At 39.1% G+C, this 21,467-nt stretch overlaps 1 protein-coding gene across 1 annotated transcript in view; it reads left to right on the top strand.

Annotated features, from left to right (window-relative positions):
* Positions 1–15,180, top strand: part of COL6A1 (collagen type VI alpha 1 chain) — a 68,512-nt gene extending 53,332 nt beyond the window's left edge. The window contains exons 29-35 of the mRNA XM_058184921.1: positions 1,324–1,332; positions 3,730–3,863; positions 4,463–4,563; positions 10,412–10,595; positions 11,386–11,542; positions 12,303–12,332; positions 13,340–15,180. Of these exons, the coding sequence (XP_058040904.1) occupies positions 1,324–1,332; positions 3,730–3,863; positions 4,463–4,563; positions 10,412–10,595; positions 11,386–11,542; positions 12,303–12,332; positions 13,340–13,950 (1,226 nt within the window). The 3' untranslated portion in view covers positions 13,951–15,180. The remainder of the gene's footprint in view (positions 1–1,323; positions 1,333–3,729; positions 3,864–4,462; positions 4,564–10,411; positions 10,596–11,385; positions 11,543–12,302; positions 12,333–13,339) is intronic.
* The last annotated feature ends 6,287 nt before the right edge of the window (positions 15,181–21,467 follow it).

Raw genomic sequence — 21,467 nt, 5'->3', positions numbered from 1 at the left:
CATATAAAGTGTTAATACCACTCTATAATGCCTTGGTAAGGCCACACTTGGAATATTGCATTCAGTTTTGGTCGCCACGATGTAAAAAAGATGTTGAGACTCTAGAACAGGGGTCTCCAACCTTAGTCCCTTTAAGACTTGTGGACTTCAACTCCCGGAGTCCTTCAGCCAGCAAAGCTTCTTCTTGTCTGCAGAAGCTGTAAATGCTCCAACACTGGAATTTTTAAAGAAAAGATTGGATAACCATTTGTTATAGGATTTCCTGCCTAAGCGGGGGGTTGGACTAGAAGACCCCTAAGGTCCCTTCCAACTCTGATATTCTATTCTGTATTTACTGTTTGATGCCTTTCTCTGTTTCCTAGTGTTACCCAGGTTTTGCATGCTCAGATTCATACCTTTTAATAAATCTTACACCATTTATTAATATTCATTACTTGAAAAAGGTGCTATCAAATTATTTCCTGTTTTCGGTTGTCGTCCTATAGCTTTGATCAGCAAATAGTGGTGCCTAGAATTAATGTTGATAGCTCAAGAATCAAAACTCCTCAATTCAGTTAGGTCAGGATAACAATAGTAAATAATGTACATCAAAATCAAAATTATCTGAAAGCCAAAAACAAATTGGCATAAGCCAAAATTATTAATATGTCAGCACTTTATTGAGTTATTTACTTCCTTATTTATTTTCTCAATGTACACAAGAGAAAGCAATCTAGAATATGCTACCTTGGAATGCTGTTTTGGAAAGCAAATATGCAATTATGCTATCAATTTGTTTTTATTCTTGTATTTTGAAAAATATGTTATGGCTTTACTGCTGAATGATACAAAGTACCGTAATTATTACACTTCATAAACTAGAAATGGGTTGTTAGGAAAAGGATTTCATGTGCTGCTTGCATGCCATTTTTAATTTCTTGAGCAATGTTTATATTGGTTATATACCAGTGAAAATGAATTTCCAAACATCCTTGTTTGGAAATTAACTAGAAATTAGCTTAATTATTTGTGGCAAATGCAGTAATAAATATCATGCAGGTAAAAAACAGGTGCAAACATTGAAAAAGGTGTCCAGCATTTTTATTATGTTCCCCATATTTTCATTTGTTTAATGCAGCAGTATGTTAAACAACTAGAATGTGGGAAACATAAAATATAGCCAATATGAAGGGAAACATTTCCAATCTGTTTAAATTGTGTCCCTAGCTAAACAGCAGAAATATGGATGTATTTCAGCGCTCTTTGTATTCGCCAAGTTTGTGTTTCTCAATAAATTTTATTCTTCTTTCTCTCCCCCCCCCCGTCCCCCCACCCCCACCTCAGCTTGCTGTGGTAAGTTTCTATGTGCAATTTTTTTATCATTCTTTCATCACATGTATAAAGATTTAGATGGAAATTCATTCTTTAGCCCATTCTTCAGTAGCGGGCAATCCTAGAATTAATTTCTGTAAGACTGCCTGCTGCCATCATCACTTTTTCAATCTATTATTATAGTTACTGCAAGAATTTTAAATTAATCAGCAGATCTGTTTGACTATAGTGACCCAGATAGTCATGATTAGTTTTATTATCTAGTTTAAAAAGTAGATTAAAAGAGAACCAGACAAAACATGTCCATTCTCAGTATTTGTCATGAGAAGGATATTTGGATGATATATTTATCGAAATATATATTCAGAAATACCCAGTTGACTAACTGAATCAAAATATTGATCTAAGTATTGCACTGCTTATTCAGCATTACTTATCCACTATTGTCACTTATTTTGAGATTTGTATGTTTATCATAAGCAAATATCTACTTGTGTGTGATGATTGAGATTTGAAAAATATTGGGAGGCAACTATTTATTCTTTCAAAGACTTCATTAGACTAGTTTTTTACAGGTTTATATGGAAATATTTATTAATTTTTATGTAATTAAAGTATGAGTCTTAAGCCCTGATTTAGAATTAAGTTTACCTGCTCCTAACTCATAAAATGGGTTCATTCTAAATAGTTTGTAATCTTTTTCTAAATTGCCCCTTAATATGGACAAGAAGTCTTTAATTAGCTTAGTTACTTGCAATTGATTGGCAAAAACCACCAGAACAAAACAGAAGCAAAAAAAAAAAAACCAAATAAAACAGCAACTTGGATTTTATTTACATATGTACACACACACATGCACATACAAACGTATACATTTATTTTTGTAAATATTTCATCCTAAAAAACATAAAATACAAACTGGGTTGTCCATTAGGTCCAGACATCAGGTCTCCAGTGAAAAGCTGAGAGTGGCGCCTTATCTATTGTTACACAGAACTTAGAGATAATTGATAGATATTCCCATGCTAAACTATTCTCTTTCACTAACTTAGTAATAATTTGTATCAAGGCACTTTCGTCAAAAGTACAAAAGTACAAAAGTCCCCAACTTACAACAGTTCATTTAGTGACCATTTAAAATTACAACAGCTGTAATAGCCGTAATAGCTCAGGCTGTAAGGAGCCTGTTATTAGAACACACTAGCCTGCAATTACTGCAGGTTCAAGCCCGGCCCAAGGTTGACTCAGCCTTCCATCCTTTATAAGGTAGGTAAAATGAGGACCCAGATTGTTGGGGGGGCAATAAGTTGACTTTGTAAATATACAAATAGAATGAGACTATTGCCTTATACACTGTAAGCCGCCCTGAGTCTTCGGAGAAGGGCGGGATATAAATGTAAATTAAAAAAAAAAAAACAGCACTGAAAAATATGACTTGACACCATTTTTCACAACCTTTGCAGCATTCCCATGATCATGTGATCAAAATTCAGATGTTTCACAACTAGTTCTTATTTATGACTGTTGCTGTGTCTCAAGGTCATGTGATAAACTTTTGCAACTTTCCAACAAGCAAAATCAATGGGATAGCTAGATACATTTAACAACCGGATTAGTAACTTATCAACTGTAGTGATCCACTTAACAACTGTGGCAAGAAAGGTCATAAAATGGGCCAAAATTAAGTTAACAAATGTCTCACTTAACAAGAGAAATTTTGGGCTCAGTTGTGGTCGTAAATTGAGGACTACCTGTAAAAATAAAAAATAGCAGATTAAAACAAACATTGTCCCCTTAGTTGCTGAACCCTTTCAGAGGTCCTCTCTTAATTGAGCTATTTGCCAATAAATTTTAAATCTTTAAACCAATTTCTCTTGTATTTCTGTAGCCTCAAAAGAAAGTTTAATTCATAGTAAGGAGTCTTTTCTTTGCTGCAAAAGAAATCTGCAGCTGTAATTGATAACTTTTTAAATTGATTAAGAGATGGGGAAAACAAATTGTAAACCTTATAAGGACTCTGCTGCAGTTGGAACGTAAATCCAGGGTCCCAGTAACATAATTCCTGATCTGGCTGCAACAACTTTTCTGCAGGTTAATCAAAAGGAACTTCCATTCAGATATGATGTGGTTAATTTCTTGATCTCCCTTTGACCTAGGAAAGTAAACTCTGGCCAGAAATCCCCTCTTTGGTGGCTTTCAAAGCTGCAGTGGCTCTTCTCACTTTGGAGAGCTTTGAACATTGTCAGGCTGCAATTTCCCTCCAGAAGCTATTTGACATACTTGAATTTAGCCTTAAATAATCAAGAAGACCTTTTATTGATTCTTGATGCTATAAATGCTATTGATTGAATAAGCTTCTGAAAATACAATTTTCATGCTTATGTTTGTGATTCTACAGTATCCTATGTTTTGTTACAGAATGTAAGTGTGGTCCCATTGATATTATATTCGTACTAGACAGTTCTGAGAGTATTGGAGAAATGAATTTTGGTATTGCAAAGGATTTTATAATTAAAGTTATTGACAGGCTGCGCACAGAAGAACATGTAATGGTAAGTCTTAATACAATTATTCCTTGATTTATAACCAGTTGTTTAACAGCTGGTCAAAGTTTACAACAGATCTCCCCAGAACTACATACAACCTGTTTTTGGAGTTACGATAGCTACACATGGCCCTGCAGTCACATGATTGTATTTTGTGTACTTGGTAACTAGGTCACCTTTTATGGTTGATTGTATTCTCCCATGAGCATCTGACCATTACTTATGACCATTTTTGCTAGTTTCCAACATTTGCTTAATGACTATCATAAAATATGGTTGCAACTTCAAATTCAGTCATGTGATGCCTTGACTTACAACTGCATCAACCTATGATCCTTGTTCTGGGCTCAGTGTTATCAGCTGGGTCCTCCTGCACATTCTGCTGAGCAGTACCCTGGTTTCTATCCCCAAGTTTTTCCCTAATGGAATCTCTATGAATAAGGCTAATAATTAGTAACAACTGTTGAATTGCATGCAGTAATGCACTTTAATGCATGAAACGTCTTAGACAGGTTTCTCTGGAGCTACCATAGTCCAAATAGTGTAATCTCTGATTTTTGGCTTTAGATACTACTATTCCTTGGATACTATTTTTTTTTTTACAGTTTTCCAGTGAAGACTCCAATCTTGCTATTGTGCAGTATAGTCATGGTGGAACTGAAGAATTGGTGCTCATGAAGGATGGAGACGTTCAAGGTTTTAAGGAGTGAGTTCATAATAGATGAAAGAATTCTTGGGTTTTTTTGCCTTCTATGTGACGTATTGTGGTGTATTTATTTAACTTTCTAAAAAAATATTTTCATATATGAATAGCCACTTCTTGCAAAAAGCTGCTTGCTAGGATTCCATCATATGCTTCTGTAGATGAGACACAATTAAAGCATTCTTTTGGTGGGATTGTCAAATTATATGCCACGATTAGTAGCCAATCTAAAAGCGTTTTTGAATTGCACTTGGACACTTTGTGGGTTGCCTTGCTCTTTAGTGGAAAGAAAGGAAAAGAATTGGGTTTGGTGGAAGCATACAGTATATTGGAGACAACATTTCAATGTCTTAAACCTATGAAAAGATCCAGCTACTACAATGGGGCACAGTTGATTGTCAGTGGGCCACAACTGATTGATTACATCAGTAAAGAGCTGATAGGGATGCAAAAGAAAGTTTATATGTATTTCTGTGTCTGAAAAGCCATCAGCCAACAAGATGGAACCAATATAAAATAAACAATCAGCGCTGCATGGATTCCACCAGAACTCGGTTCAAAGGTCTGAGGAGGTTGAATTCATGTGTCACAGCATGCTATAAATGCATTCTTAGGAAGATTAGAATATGGACAGTTTTTTAAAATGTAAGTGTTAGGAGTATTGTGTACAGGTAAGTGGTATGCAAAATCTATAGTTTTAAAGAAAAAAAGTGCACTGACAAACATAGCTTCTCCAGTTGATTTTATGCAAAATAATTGGGAGAATAGAGTAATGTGCCAGTAATACTGACTGTCAGCCTCCACTCCAATCTTCGTATACTTTTGAATGATTATATCAGTAGATAGAATGTGAAATGTTTATTTCTGTATTATAAAACTATTAAGGAAATGAGATGTATCATACCACCGTACAGGGTAAGGGAAAGGAGCCTATTAAGAGTGTCGGCTGACATAACAGTGGGGAAGGGGTGATTAACGACTGAGTGTTATCAGCGCGGGCTTTTCTAACAGACACTGCATTCCTAAGATGACTGACATCTAGAGACCTGTGGAAGAAGATTACCACGAGGGGCCGAGAAGGAGCTGGCATTGGACCAGACCAGCCTGACCTCCTGGAGGAGGAGGGACAATTGGGGGGATATGATATGTTAGCCATATTTTGTCTCAGATCCAACTTAGCTTGGCTGCTATCAAGACTGTAAATAGTAAAAGTACTTTTCTTTATTCCAAATGAAGTCAAGGTGAATTCTTTCCTAATTATAGTCGGAGGTAGCCTGACATTAAGTTGGATCTCCACATCATGTCTACCAACCAGGATTGCAATCGCAATACCGAGGTGGGAGAGAAAAAATGTGATGGAAGGCCAGCTGCCGGCTGAGCTGGGGGAGGCGTCCGGAGGTATTTCTTCTGTCGGTTTTAACCCTGAGCTGGAGATAATGCAGTTGGAAGAAGAGAGGAGGCTACCCGACTTCAAGGAACCTCCCTCTGGAGTAACTACAAGGAGAAAGGAGAAACTACGCACTTTTTCCGAGTGGTCTGAGGAGCAGAAAGTCAGAGACAGCCTCCAGTTGGAAGAGGCACTACGGCTATTTCGTGAAGTGAAAGTAAGGCAAGCTGCTCGCCAAAGGTATGAATCCCCTGTTCAGTCCTCCGGGGGGGGGGGGAGAAGAGGAAGAAGAAATTACAAAGGGGCCAGCTAGAGGTGATTCCCAGGGCGGTGAGATTTCTGAAGAGCCAGAGCCGGGAACCCTCTCCCCAGAGGAAGCTGAATTGGATGGGGGTCGCGCGCCACCTGCTGATCAAGCAAGGCTGCGCAGGGGAAGGAAAAAGCCAAAAATTCCCCCCATATCAGAGAAATTTGATGGAAATGCGAAGGAGTTGGGACTGTTCCTGGCGAAAGTGAATGACCACATGATAGACTGGGGGGAAGATTATTGGTCACAGGCAGCACAAGTGAGAGCTGTGACCCACAATTTGACCGGAAGAGCAGCTGCGTGGTATGTGTCGTTATATACCAACCACTCCCCCTTACTGCAAAACTACGAGCATTTTATGACTGCACTGAGGAGGAGGTTTGAGGACCCCTGCAGAGCAAAAGGCCAAAGGTCGAATGAAACCATCAGGCAAGGGAGGAGACCGTGGCTGATTATAACCAGGAGTTCAGTGATTTAGTTCCCTTGATGAGAGGGTGGTCGGAGGTGACCCTTGTGGACATTTTCAAAGATGGTCTGAATGGAGATCTCTATGAACTGTGTCGAGCACGAGCCTCTCCAACTCGCTGTATGGCTGGTACACCCTGGCAGCAGAGATGGAAATCGAACTAGTGAAGGACCGTGGCAGAAGACAGCGCACTGGAGGGCCATCCCTTGGCCGTTCTCCAGGAGGCACCTATAGGGACGTCCCTAGATTGGAGGGAGGAAGACCACGTTCGTCTGCGTGCTACAGATGTGGAAAAGAAGGCCACCGAGCAGCCGACTGTAGGGTTAAGTTGAAACCAAGCGTGACCTCTGGTGGTGAAAAGGAACCAGTGAAACCAGCGGCTAAGGCGCGTAAACCGGCAAAAGTGGGGGAGGGCGTTGCCAAGAAGGGCACGCCCATCAAGGAGGATGGCGAAGCGTCGACCGATACTGACGACAGCAAAACCACATCAGAGTCTGATGAAGACCTTCTGGTGAGTTGGGCACGGGGCCCCTTGGACATTCCAGTCAATCTACATGTACCCTCTTCGGGTAATAAGGGGGAACTGCTAGCACTACTCGATTCTGGATGCACTAGATGTATGGTCAGTCCCGAACTAGTAGAAAAAATGGAACTAAGATTGAGAACCCTAAGTAGGCCCATAGCGTTTGCCCAGTTGGATGGCTCTGTGGCAGGGGGAGGACCCGCCCATTTCGTAACAGAACCCATAGAAATGATAATAGGAGACCACCGCGAAATTCTGAACTTCATAGTAGCCCCAGGAATGGACCAACCCCTGTTGCTAGGCCTGTCATGGTTGAAATGGAACCCCATATTAACTGGAGAACGGGAGTCCTACGTTTCCGTTCCAAAACATTAAAAGGGGAAAAGGGGGAACCCAAGAAGGGATCTACCGTGGCCATGCACCAGGATACGTTGGGGGCAATGATCGAACGGATAGACGGGGAGAAGAGAATACCCAAGGAATACTGGGACTTGCGAGAAGTCTTTAGTGAGAAAGCATCAGACGTACTTCCTCCCCATAGGCCTATTGACTGTGCCATAGACATCCTTCCGGGGGTAAAGCTTCCAAAACCAAAAGCTTATCCCATGACCCAAAAGGAATTGGGGGAGCTACGTAAATTCATAGACAAAAACCTAGAGCGGGGTTTTATCCAACCGGCTAGACCTCGCGTGGCTGCGCCAGTGATGTTCCGGGAAAAGAAAGATGGCTCCTTTCGTCTTATAGTTGACTATAGGAATTTAAACGCGGTGTGCGCCGAAAACATATACCCCATGCCACTCATGAAAGATATGTTAGCACATTTAGCGAAGGGAAAGTTCTTCACCAAACTGGACCTGCGAGAAGCCTACTACAGAGTTCGTATAAAGGAGGGGGATGAATGGAAAACCGCTTTCAACTGTCCACTAGGATGTTTCCAGTTTCGAGTACTACCTTTTGGACTGCAGGGGGCGCCCGCAGTTTTTATGCAACTAATAAATGAAATACTCCATCAGCATTTGTTCAAAGGAGTTCTTGTCTACCTTGACGACATACTTATCTATACCGAAACAATGGAAGAACATATTAAACTAGTAAGAGCTGTTCTCAAAAAGTTATTATCTGCAGAACTGTATTGTAAGCTATCCAAATGTGATTTCCATCAAACTAAAATAGACTACTTAGGGTATCGCATTTCAGCTGATGGGTTAGAAATGGATCCAGGAAAAGTGAAAGCTGTCTTGGAATGGGCCCCCCCATGCACACGCAAGCAACTGCAAAGTTTTTTAGGATTCGCAAATTTCTATCGTCAATTCATCCCCTCCTTTGCTCAAATTGCTTTACCAATCACCAACCTCTTGAAAACTAAAGGAGACACGAAACCCAAACCATCATTACCTCTCGAATGGACAATGGAATGTCAGGCAGCTTTTGAAAAATTGAAACGACTCTTTGCCGCCGAACCTATTTTAAAACACCCTGACATGGATGTTCCTTTTGTAAAACAAGCAGATAAAAAAAGGTCCCCTGAGAACAAATATCAAGTGGGCGATAAGGTTTATCTTTCCACCAAATATCTTCAAACCACTCAGAAATCTAAGAAACTTGGACCCAAATATGTGGGACCTTTCCCCATAGTAAAAATCATCAACCCGTGACAGTACAACTAGATTTACCAAAAACACTTAGGAGAATTCACCCCGTTTTCCATGTGAGCTTGCTGAAACCTGAACACACATCTACTTTCCGTCCTAACCATACACCCCCTCCTATACCAATTCTCATAGAGGGCGAACAACACTTTGAAATAAAAGAAATTTTGGATTCAAGAAAACATAGAAATAGAATTCAATATCTTATTGCTTGGAAACACTTCCCGTTATCCCAAGCTGAATGGGTGAACAAAGAAGATGTTCGTGCTTCGAAAAAGATAGCACAATTCTATAAAAAATATCCTGACAAACCCTAACTTCTCTTTTTTCTTTCTAGGACTAACGTCCTTGTTGCAGGAGGGCCGAATGTCAGCCTCCACTCCAATCTTCGTATACTTTTGAATGATTATATCAGTAGATAGAATGTGAAATGTTTATTTCTGTATTATAAAACTATTAAGGAAATGAGATGTATCATACCACCGTACGGGGTAAGGGAAAGGAGCCTATTAAAAGTGTCGGCTGACATAACAGTGGGGGAGGGGTGATTAACGACTGAGTGTTATCAGCGCAGGCTTTTCTAACAGACACTGCATTCCTAAGATGACTGACATCTAGAGACCTGTGGAAGAAGATTACCACGAGGGGCCGAGAAGGAGCTGGCATTGGACCAGACCAGCCTGACCTCCTGGAGGAGGAGGGACAATTGGGGGGATATGATATGTTAGCCATATTTTGTCTCAGATCCAACTTAGCTTGGCTGCTATCAAGACTGTAAATAGTAAAAGTACTTTTCTTTATTCCAAATGAAGTCAAGGTGAATTCTTTCCTAATTATAGTCGGAGGTAGCCTGACACTGACATAGTCATGTCATCTGCAAAAGATGAATAAGGTAAATAAGTGTGAAATCTGACATTTGGGTATATATTAGCAAAATGATGAATAAGAACTAGCTGGTTAATGATATTTGGTTCACATAGACAAAGATGCATCCTTTGGGTTCTCTCATTATATGTATCTGGTGTTCATGTAAATATTTATAACAACTTTTTTTTCCTGGAAAGACACCACTTTCATTCCCTAGACAAACAGTTGTGATTTCCTCCAGTTTGTTGCATTCATTCCAAAAACAAAACATCTGTTCTGTTGGATAGTTTATTCTACAGCCTTTCGTAATTCCATACCATTACCACCCACTGATCGGTAGCTGAAAAATATCCTGCTCAGATGTTCTCTGCTTTAAAAAGAAATAGCCAATGAAATACTTTATTCATGGCTGGGTCTTGGCAAGTTAGGAATATTGCTTTATTAACAGATGAAGTACCTATCACAAGGATTTTGAGCTTCATACAATATATTAGACTAATTTATTGCTATTATTGTATTAGTTAGTTTCAAATTTCTGGAATGAAAACACAAACTAGACTTTCTGAATGCAAAAATCTTCCTATAAAGTATAAAGCTTTATTTGATAAGGTATAATTTGCTGAGACTGATTCCTTTGATGCTTTATTGCAAGGGCTGTGAAGAACCTTCACTGGATTGCTGGTGGCACCTTTACTGGAGAGGCTCTTGACTACACCAAAAAACGTCTTGCCCCGTTTTTCACTCACAAAAGAGTTATCATTGTCATCACAGATGGACGGACTGATGTATTACACGATCGAACACCCATCAATGTACTTTGTGAAAGAGATAATAAGGTGAAATCAATATAAGTTTGGGGAAGTGGTGGGAGTAGTTACCTAGAAACCAGAACACTGAGTTCTAGTTATGCCTTAAGCATGAAAGCAGGCTGAATAATTTTGGACCAGTTGCTCTTTCTCTTAATGCAACCCATCTTACAGGGTTGATGTGGGAGGAGAAAGGAGTATTATATACTGTATGTTCACCAACTTGAGTTATTTATTTAAAAAAGGAATAAAGGCAGGATGGATAGTGATAGGTAGGTAGGTAAGTAGATGATAAGATAGATAGATAGATAGATAGATAGATAGATAGATAGATAGATAGATAGATAGATAGATAGATAGATAGATAGAAAGAAAACAAAAGTTTATGCAGCCATATGTCTTTGTAATAAGGACAACAGATATAGACTGTATAAGGACAACATTTCTGTAAGTAAATTACCAGAAACCATCTAGATATGATGGGGGTTGTTGAGAAGGTAATGTTGACCGTCAAGTCCCTTTCATGTTCTTTAAAGAATCTGTATATATGCTTAGTGCCCTGGAATTTTGATAAGACTTGATGTTGGACTCTCTAAAAGGGGCTGCTTTCTTGGCTTAAAGACTGCACATTACGGTGATGTTTTTACCTAAAATCTACAAATATTTGTGCTGTAGTATTACTGTCTTAGAAATATTGCTGCAATCTTCCCGTAAACTTTTCAAGTGAAGAGTAAGTTTCATTCACATTTTGGGACACCAGAGAACATTTATAACACTCATTTATCTAAATGTAAGCGGTATAATATCTGTTATTCTTTAGGTTGTCCCTGTGGGTTCTAGTGATATTTTCCAAGATCCTCCAGATTCTGAAAAATTAAGTGAAATATCCTGTGGAGGCCTCACATTTACCCAACCAGAGTATATTGCCTTGCTGGATGACACCTTCATTCAGAATGTTACCTCTTATGTTTGTCGAGGTGGGTGAATAAATTAATATGCTGCTAATTTGGTTTAACTAAAACAGGAGTGAAACAGCACAGCCTTCTAGCATGTCCAATGAAACCGGCAATGTCCCTTCCTCTCCCCACACCGTCTTGTGCTTGTTCCACACCACTTCCCATTGCCTTCTACAACCCTCCATGCTCCCACAGTTCTCCCAGACCTCTGCCTATGGTCTCTATTGCTTTCATTAGATGGATGCAAAAAGTTAAGATTTGTTTGTTTCTGACCTCTAATGATTGTCTGGAGTTTTGAAGCCCATCTGTGGTAGCGGCAAACCTGTTATTTTCTTGGTTCTTCAACTCTTGTTAAAGGACCACTGACTACTTTAAAATAAGGAGATGACAATTGTGGGATGCAAACTGTTACCTTAGCACTATTTTAAATTAAGTTCATATTGACGCAGAAGAAACTTCATCTTAAATAGTTTGCTCTGTGCTAATGTCTGCAAAACACCTTTAATGAAGTTACCAAATATTAATTGTGTTTGCATTTGTAATCAAAGATAGGCAGGGAAACTATGTACTGTATTCACCTCTCTGCAGGAAAAGCCATGTTTAAAATCAATAAAATGAAATGGCCAGGGCTGGTTGCCATTTGGTTACAGTGGCAATCTAAGCTGTACAATCTAACTGCAATGAAGAAATTTAGAGTGGTGAGAAATTACAAAACATCTATTTCATTCTATCGGTATTCAGGAGTGCTTTAATGGGATTTTTGTTTGGTTTTGTTTTATAGAAAAACAATGTCCCGACTATACCTGCCCAAGTGAGTATCCCATACTATTGTATGTTACCTTACTTTGATTTCTCTGCTCCATGCATAAACTTAATATTGCCTTATTTAATAAAACGTTTTGCTGAGTTGCTTCTTGGGGCCTTACTGGATTGTTTCCATCTGAGCATGTCCAGCCAAAATGGATAAGTTATTTCAGCCAGCTGCAGCAATACAATACTGTAAATTGTAGTCATTTGCAATTTGTTGTTCATCAGCCATTTTGGGCAGTATTCCTGTCATCAGAGTGATGTCTGCCCAGCCAATACTTCCTGGCCTTTTTTTTTTTTAAGGTTTCTGTTAAAATTTTGAGCTAAGCTGAGTCTTAGTGTCCCAATTTCACTTCCTATACATGATGGAGAAGAAAATCACAAAAGCGCAAGACGTGCTTTGCAATTGCTTCATTTGCAGCTGCTCCAGCCTCCCTAATAAGAATGTAAAAATGCTATTAAAGAAACATAATTTTAACTATATGAATCAAATGCTAAAAATCTCTTGTCGGTATTAACCATATGCAACATCTTATCAATTAATTCCCAAATAAATTGAATTTTAGAACATTAGATAGTGTCAGTGTGCCTCTGTATTGTGTAACAAGAGAAAAGTCCCTAATCCCTGATGTTATTCTGCTTCTCTTTTTTATACAATGAGTGCCCAGGGGAAGGCAGCATTCAGAGGGCCTGAAGGGCCTCAGAGCTGTGGGGAAGAGAAAATTGCTCCAGATTAGCAAGAGGGTTCAATGAAAACGCTGCTTACTTACACAAGGTGTTTTCACTCGGTGTTGTAAGAGAGCTCCTTCTCAGTTCAGCCCAGTATGAGTCAGTCTCCTAGACAGAGGAGCTCTAGCTTAAGCTGTCTCTTGAAACTTTTCAGGGATATGCAAAGAGGAGAAGGGAAAGTATGGATTGTAGCTGCTGCTTTGCACTCAGGCAACTACTGAAAGCAAATTGTTGAAACATATGCAGCAGGGATATCCCCAAAATAACCTTTTCTCTTTTCAGTTACTTTTGCTAACTCAGCTGATATCACACTTCTCGTGGATAGCTCTACCAGTGTTGGGGCCCATAACTTCAATATCACCAAGAAGTTTGTGAAACGTCTTGCGGAACGATTCATATCAGCTGATAAAAGTCCAGGGGCTTCTGTGCGCATCACTGTTGTCCAGTACAGTGGCAACACACAGCAAAAACTGGAGGTGGACTTTCAGCGGAACTACACAGTGATAGCTGATATAATTGACAAAATGGAATTTATAAATGATGGCACAGATGTTGTTGCAGCCTTGAACTATGTCACCAACCTGTTTCGGAGGTCCTCTCGTCCTGCTATTAAGAAGAGGGTGCTGATCTTCTCGGATGGCAATTCTCAAGGTATCACTGAAAATGCCATCGAGAGAGCAGTCCAGAATGCTCAACAGGCAGACATTGAAATGTATGTACTTGCTGTTGGCACACAAGTCAATGAGGCCAACCTACGTTTGCTTGTCTCCCAAAAAGCGGCTCAGGAAGATGTAGCCTACAGAGAGCGCCACCTTTTCAGAGTACCCGATTATCAATCTTTGCTGAAAGGTGTATTCTATCAAACTGTCTCCAGAAAACTAGCTATAATCTGAGGAGGTGATTCCTAGAGAAGCAAGTTAGTCAATAGTCTATGATTTCAGGAATAAATTGTTAACCTCTCGTGGAACCCATGTTTTTATACAGAGCCATAATCTTTTGTCCTTGCTTTCAGGCTGTGCTATGTTTATCCCTGTCCATTCCTCTTTTCTTTATTGTCCGTGAATTCCTCCAGCCTACAGGAAGAAATACAAATTGATTTATTGTCACTCTAGTTCATAACTGTAACCAAGAGAAGAATTTTGTTTCATATTTGACAAGCGATAAACCAGGCTAACCAGGAATGTTAAATGCACTGTCTTTATCCCTATTAGTACTCCTCACATGAATATAAATATCTTATTTTCAAAATAAAAGGCCACATGACTTCATTGCCTTTTTTCAATTTCGTAACTAAAAAGATACAATATAATACAGTACAGTAAGCATTTCCTGAGCTAGGCAGCTCCAGAAAAATTATTCTGCTCTTAGTAACAAGAGAAGTTCCAAAGAATATTTATTGGCCTCCATTGTCATTTGAGGAGGGGTACATGGGGTGAATGATCTGGTTCAAAATGTGTGGTGGTGATGATGATGTTGATGATGAATTGGCAATAATAAGTCACAATATCTAGCCCAGACTAGAACTGGAGAAAAAGGTACAAGCTATTTAATCAACCATGATATTATTTAGATACAATGAACTTACAAATGTGATTGAAAGGGTTATTAACAAGAGTCAGAAGGGACCTTGGAAGTCTTCTAGTCCAACCCCTGCTCAAGCAAGTGACCTGATACTATTTGAGACAAATGGCTGTCCAGTCTCTTCTTAAACCCTCCAGCAATGGAGATTTTTAATCCAGCGAAGATTGTTTGGCATTATCTAAATAGTTTTTAAATGAAATTGTCTGGAAGCCTATACAGAACTCTTGTTGTCAGAGGATCTTATTTTTCTCAATATGATATTATGATAAGGTGCTATACTCACTTCACAAATTGAGCTTTACATTATTGATATGTTTACATATTCAAACTTGGTTTGGACAGGTTTTATGTAGTATTTCCAATGGTGCTGTTGCTATGAATTCAGTATAGTTTTTTTTAAAAATGAAGCAATTTCAGAATTACAGCTTGTATGGTTTTGTAATCAATATTCATTTTACCACTTTGTTTTATTTTATTCCTTTGTTTTACTGACAAATGTTCACTTTTGAGATTTTTTTGCAAATAAATTTTGTTCTATGGTTTCATTGTCTTCTGTTGTTTGGAAAAGGAGCCTCCAGACTCTTGATTTTTCCCCACCATTGACTAATATGTTTCTCCTTGATGGAAGAGAAAGTGATTCTACATCAGTCTCAAATTATAAAAGTGATGATAACTAATGAGAGGTTTTGTTCATTTGGCTTTTTATACATATGTATAAAAAGACTTTAATTCTTTATATATAAAAAATGTATTAAAAGTTTTTTAAAGAGCATAAAAAGTAACCACAATTAATACAGAATAAGGGGGGGGGGGAGAGAAAGATGTGGAAATAGAAAAAAGCATCTAACTTTAGAATTACAATAGGCAAGCACCTGCCACATAAGACCTCAGATTTAACAAAAGTTGATAAAGTCTGAATAATGGACATAGCAGTACTTGGAGAGAGCAGAAGAGAAAGAACTGGAGAAAATCACAAAATTTGAAGACCTACAAGTAGAATAGAATAGAATAGAATAGAATTTTATTGGCCAAGTGTGATTGGACACACAAGGAATTCGTCTTGGTGCATATGCTCTCAGTGTACATAAAAGAAAAGATACGTTCATCAAGGTACAACATTTACAACACAATTGATGATCAATATATCAATATAAATCATAAGGATTGCCAGCAACAAGTTATAGTCATACAGTCATAAGTGGAAAGAGATTGGTGATGGGAACTATGAAACGATTAATAGTAGTGCAGATTCAGTAAATAGTCTGACAGTGTTGAGGAAATTATTTGTTTAGCAGAGTGATGGCCTTCGGGAAAAAACTGTTCTTGTGTCTAGTTGTTCTGGTGTGCAGTGCTCTATAGCGTCGTTTTGAGGGTAGGAGTTGAAACAGTTTATGTCCAGGATGCGAGGGATCTGCAAATATTTTCACGGCTCTCTTCTTGATTCGTGCAGTATACAGGTCCTCAATGGAAGGCAAGTTGGTAGCAATTATTTTTCCTGCAGTTCTAATTATCCTCTGAAGTCTGTATAATTGTGAAGTAGAATAATTGTGAAGTAGAATAATTGTGGGAAAAGAAAGCAAAGGTAGTACCAATAGTAACAGGCACCATCAGTGCAATCCCAGAACAACTGGAGCATCACTTGAATACTATCAGCATTGATAAAATCACCCCCAGTCAATTGCAAAAGGCAACTTTAGTTGGAACAGCTTACATCCTGAGATGATACTTTTAACAGCATCAAAACAACATTTGCCTCCACCAGGTTCTTGGGAAGGACTAAGGGATGTGCATAAGAGCACAAGCTTGCCTACCGTTCCTGTCCTATTGTTTCCTTTCGTTATATCCAATTAATATAGTTATTACTTACTCATACTCATGCTCATATATTGTATAGTTATTTCATGCTTATGCTTATATATACTGTGTGACAAAAATAAATAAATAAAAATGCAAATCCAGTCTAAACATCTGGCTGGCTGTGACAAACCATAATAATTCATTAAAATACTATCAAAATTAGACTAAAGTTACTATTTAAAAATACCAACTATTAACACCCTTTCCACAAAGGTTAAAGGAACAATCAAATCAAACAATCAAATTGCCTTATACACTGTAAGCCGCCCTGAGTCTTCGGAGAAGGGCGGGGTATAAATGTAAACAAAAAAAAAACAAAAAAAATCAATCCAAATAATCATTTTTGATATTTTGATGGTGGTGAGAGGGAAGTCTGTTTTTGCTGCATCCTTGAAGGTTTGCAATGTAGGTGCATTACAATAAAGTTAATTTTAAATCTTTCCAGAATTGGTATGTTTCATTTCTTGTGTTCCTATCAAACTTTTTCCCAACCTAGCCTACTGGGGAAAAGCCAGACACTTTGTATTGTCTGACTTCCACAAATATGATCTTTGTTCCCTCTTTTCCAATGACATTGGTCAGGCCTTGACATTCTTGAGGTGTATAATACTTTTTTTATACTCTGCAGTACTTAAACAGATTAACAGAGTTGGAAGGGATCTTATAGGTCATCTAGTCCAACCCCCCACTCAAGCAGCAGACTATACCATTTCTGACACATTTTCTTGAATGTCTGAAGTGATGAAGCTCCCACAACTTCCAAAGACAAGCTGTTCCATTGGTTGATTGTTCTCACTGTCAGAAAGTTCCTCCTCATTTCTAGGTTGAATCTCTCCTTGGTCAGTTTCCATCCATTATTCCTTGTCTGGCCCTCAGGTGCTTTGGAAAATAGCTTGACCCCATCCTCTCTGTAGCAGCCCCTCAAATATTGGAACATTGCTATCATGTCTTTCCTGGTCCTTCACTAGACTAGCCATGCCCAGTTCCTGTAAACGTTTCTTCATATGTTTTAGTCTCCAGTCTCCTAATGATCCTTGTTGCTCTTCTCTGCACTTTTTCTAGAGTCTCAACATCTTTTTTATAGTGTGGTGACCAAAACTGGATGCAGTACTCCAGGTGTGGTCTTACTAGGGCTTTATAGAGTGGTATTAGTACCTCACTTCAGGGCTGAAATGCTCCCAGTTCGGACCGGATCGCACAATGCAGTAGCAATGGGGGTGGGTAGTTCGGAGAACCAGTAGCAAAAATCCCTTCCCCTCCCCCTGCCAATGCCCACCCAATCGCCTGGTCCCCACTTGCCTACTTGCTGCTTCTTTCAGGCTCGCAAAGCCTTGCTTGGCTGCTGCAATCGATTGCATCAGCTAGCAACTGAATCTGCCTGCCTGCAATCCATCTCATCAGTGAGCAACTCAGTCTGCCTGCCTCCAATTGGGTAAATAACTGGGGGGGAGCTTTAAAAAAGTAGTTAATTGGGGTTTTTTAAGGAGTTTTATTTTATTTTTAGACAGCAATTTAAAGTTAAGGAAATTTTAAATTCAGCTGCTTTTATCTAAATATATAAATAAAATAAAATATTTGTGCAGCTTTCTGAGATTTGGTGTGTTTCTGTAATGTTTCACTCTAACTACAGAAACACACAAAATCTCACAAAGCTGTATGTGGCATTTTGTGTATGTGTGTGTGAGTCAGTTGTGCTGTGTGTGTATAAAGTGTGAAAGTTGGCTTTTGAGCTTTTTGTGGCTGTGTTAGGTTCCTGCTTGTTGCAGGGGCCATTTTGGGTAAAGTGCAGCTGCTTTTACATTGTGTGTGAGTCAGTTGTATTATATTGTGTTGTGTGTGTGTAAAGTGTGAAAGTTGGTTTTTGATACCTCTTATTGTTTTGTGTGCTTTGTTTATTATTTTTATTATTTATTGTTATTGGCCACGCCCGCCCAGTCACCTGAGCACCAAGCCATGCCCACCAATTAAGCCATGCCCACCGAACAGGTAGGGAAAAATTTTAGATTTCACCACTGCCTCATTTGATCTTGATTGTATCCCTCCATTAATGCAGTTTAGGATTGTGTTGGCTTTTGTAGCTGCCACTGCACACTGCTAGCTCATATTTAGCTAATTGTCCCCTAAGATCCCTCTCACAGTCACTGCTTTAAGCCTGGTTTCCCCCGATTTATATGTGTGCTTTTGGTTTTTCTTACCTAAGTGTAAGACTTTACTTTTCTCTTTTCATTTTGTCAGATAGGGCCCAGTGTTCAAGTCTGTCAAGATCCATCTGGATCTTGAGCCTATCGTCTAGGGTGTTAGCTATTCCTGCCAGCTTAGTATTATCTGCAAATTTGGTGAGTTCCCCTTCTATTCTCTCATCTAAGTCATTTATGAAGATATTGAAGAATACTGGGCCTAAGACAGAACCTTGTGGCACCCCGCTGCTTACTTCTCTCCATGTAGACTTATACTCATTAAGGACTGCTCATTGAGTATGGTTTGTCAGCCAGTTGCAAATCCATCTGGTGGTGAAGCTATCTACCCCACTTTTTTCTAGCTTACGAAGAAGTAGGTTGATAAAGTTTAAGACACTGGCATCATACAAATAATTTGTTGTTCAGTTACTAGGTCATATCTGACTCTTCATCAGACTTAGGTCATATCTGACCCCATGACCACAGCACACCAGGTTCCCCTTTTCTCCACTGTCTCCCAAGTTGCCCAAATTCATGTTCATTGCATCAGTGACACTATCCAGCCATCTCATCCTCTGCTGTCCCCTTCTTTCGCCTTAAATCTTTCCCAACATCAGGATTTTTCGAATGAATTCTCAAAACTTTTGATACTTTGGAAGGACAGGTACTTCAGCTTCAGTATCTGTCCTTCCAAAAAAAACAGGGTTAATTTCTTTTAGGATTGGCTGATTTGATATCCTTGCAGTCCAAGGGACTCTCAAGAATCTGCTCCAACACCACAATTTGAAAGCATCAGTTCTTTGGCATTCAGCATTCATTATTGTCCAACTCTCTCAGCTGTATATTACTACTAGGGAAACCATAGCTTTAACTATATAGACCTTTGTCAGCAAAATGATGTCTCTGCTTTTTAATATGATGTCTAGGTTTATCACAGCTTTCCTCACAAGGAGCAAGCATCTTTTAATTTCATGGTTGCAGTCACTGTCTGCAATGATCTTGCAGCCCAAGAAAATACAGTGGTACCTTGGCGCTCAACTGTTTTGAAATTCATCAAATTTGGTATTCAATGCATTTTGATTTGAAAATGTTGTCCTGGTACTCATTGTTTAGTACTCAACGCACAAGGTAGAACTTGTTGGCATTGTCTCACTACATTATTCCTTATGAAAAAAAATTATTTGGTACCCATCTTTTTGGAACTCATTGCACCTCCCAGAAACCAATTGATAATGAGTACTGAGGTACCACTGTAAAATCTGTCATTGCTTCCATTTCTTCACCTTCTTACCAAGAAGTGATGGGCCTGGGTGCCATGATCTTATTTTTTTATTTTTGAACTTTTGCACTTTGAAGCAATCTTTACTCCTTTCAATAGAAACCCAGTTTTTCAAGAACACCATAAGAGAGTTTTTTGCATGGTTCTTGATTAGCATTAACAGTAAAGTATGTACCTAATTCTATCATCAGCATTTTTCCTTCTACCAATGATGTTATTCAGTTGGAAGACTCTCTCATACGTGTAATTGTTGATACAGCTTAGTTCTCTGTGCAGGTATCTTTTTCTGTTTTTACTGCCTGGTAATACAATCTTGGAACCTTTTGCATTCCACATATGGATGACCTATGGGAGACTTGTAGGCATCCCCTTTGCTCAGGTGCTTTGGCTGTCCCTAGAAGAACATCTGACGGCCGTCGCCAGGGGAGCATTTTATTAGGTCCGCCTGATGCGCCAGTTGCGCCCCTTTCTTGACCGGGACTCCTTACCCACGGTCACTCACGCCCTCATTACCTCTCGCTTGGACTCTCTACATGGGGCTCCAACTAGTCCAGAATGTGGCTGCGCGGGTAATAAAGGGAGCACCACATTGCTCCCATATAACACCTATCCTGCGTGGCCTGCACTGGCTGCCAGTAGCTTTCTGGGTGCAATTCAAGGTGTTAGTGATCACCTTCAAAGCGCTCCATGTCTTAGGACCGGGTTATCTACGAGACCGCCTTCTGCCATTGATAGCCTCCCAACGACCTGTGCGCTCCCACAGAGTGGGCCTGCTCCGGGTGCCATCATCCAAACAATGTCGGTTGGTGGCCCCCAGGGGGAGAGCCTTCTCTGTGGCAGCACCGGCCCTATGGAACAAGTTACCTCCGGGGTTACGCCAACTCCCCAACCTCCGAACCTTCAAGCGGGAACTGAAGACTTTATTATTTAATCGTGCGGGACTAGCCTAAGTGTTTTTAATTAATTTATTAATTTATTTATAATTTTAAATTTTAAGGGTTTTATATCGGTCTATGACCGTTTTAGTTAACTAGGCCTGTTAAATATTTCGTTTTAAATTTGTTTTTAAATTTGTGATTTATACTGTGTATTCTATGTGTTTTAATATGGCTGTAAACCGCCCTGAGTCCTTCGGGAGAAGGGCGGTATAGAAATTAAATTATAAATAAATAAATAAATAAATAAATAAATAAATAAATAAATAAATAAATAAATAAATAAATAAATAAATAAATACCAATAATCCATATTCCTGAACCAACAACCCACATATACATTTCCTCACCCACCATAAAATAGATTTTTTGGCTACTGTTTTTAGCTGTGGGTTGAAGCCTAATATAAATTATAAGTATTATCACTCAACCTATTCCTTATAGGTCATCTAGTCCAACCCCCCGCTCAAGCAGGAGACCTATACCATTTCTGACAAATGGCAGTCCAATTTTTTCTTGAAAGTCTCAAGTAATGAAGCTCCCACAACTTCCAAAGACAAGCTATTCCATTGGTTGATTGT

This window comes from Ahaetulla prasina, chromosome 1 (assembly GCF_028640845.1).
Source record: "Ahaetulla prasina isolate Xishuangbanna chromosome 1, ASM2864084v1, whole genome shotgun sequence".
NCBI classification, from domain to species: domain Eukaryota; kingdom Metazoa; phylum Chordata; class Lepidosauria; order Squamata; family Colubridae; genus Ahaetulla; species Ahaetulla prasina.
This window is presented reverse-complemented; position numbering and strand designations above follow the sequence as displayed.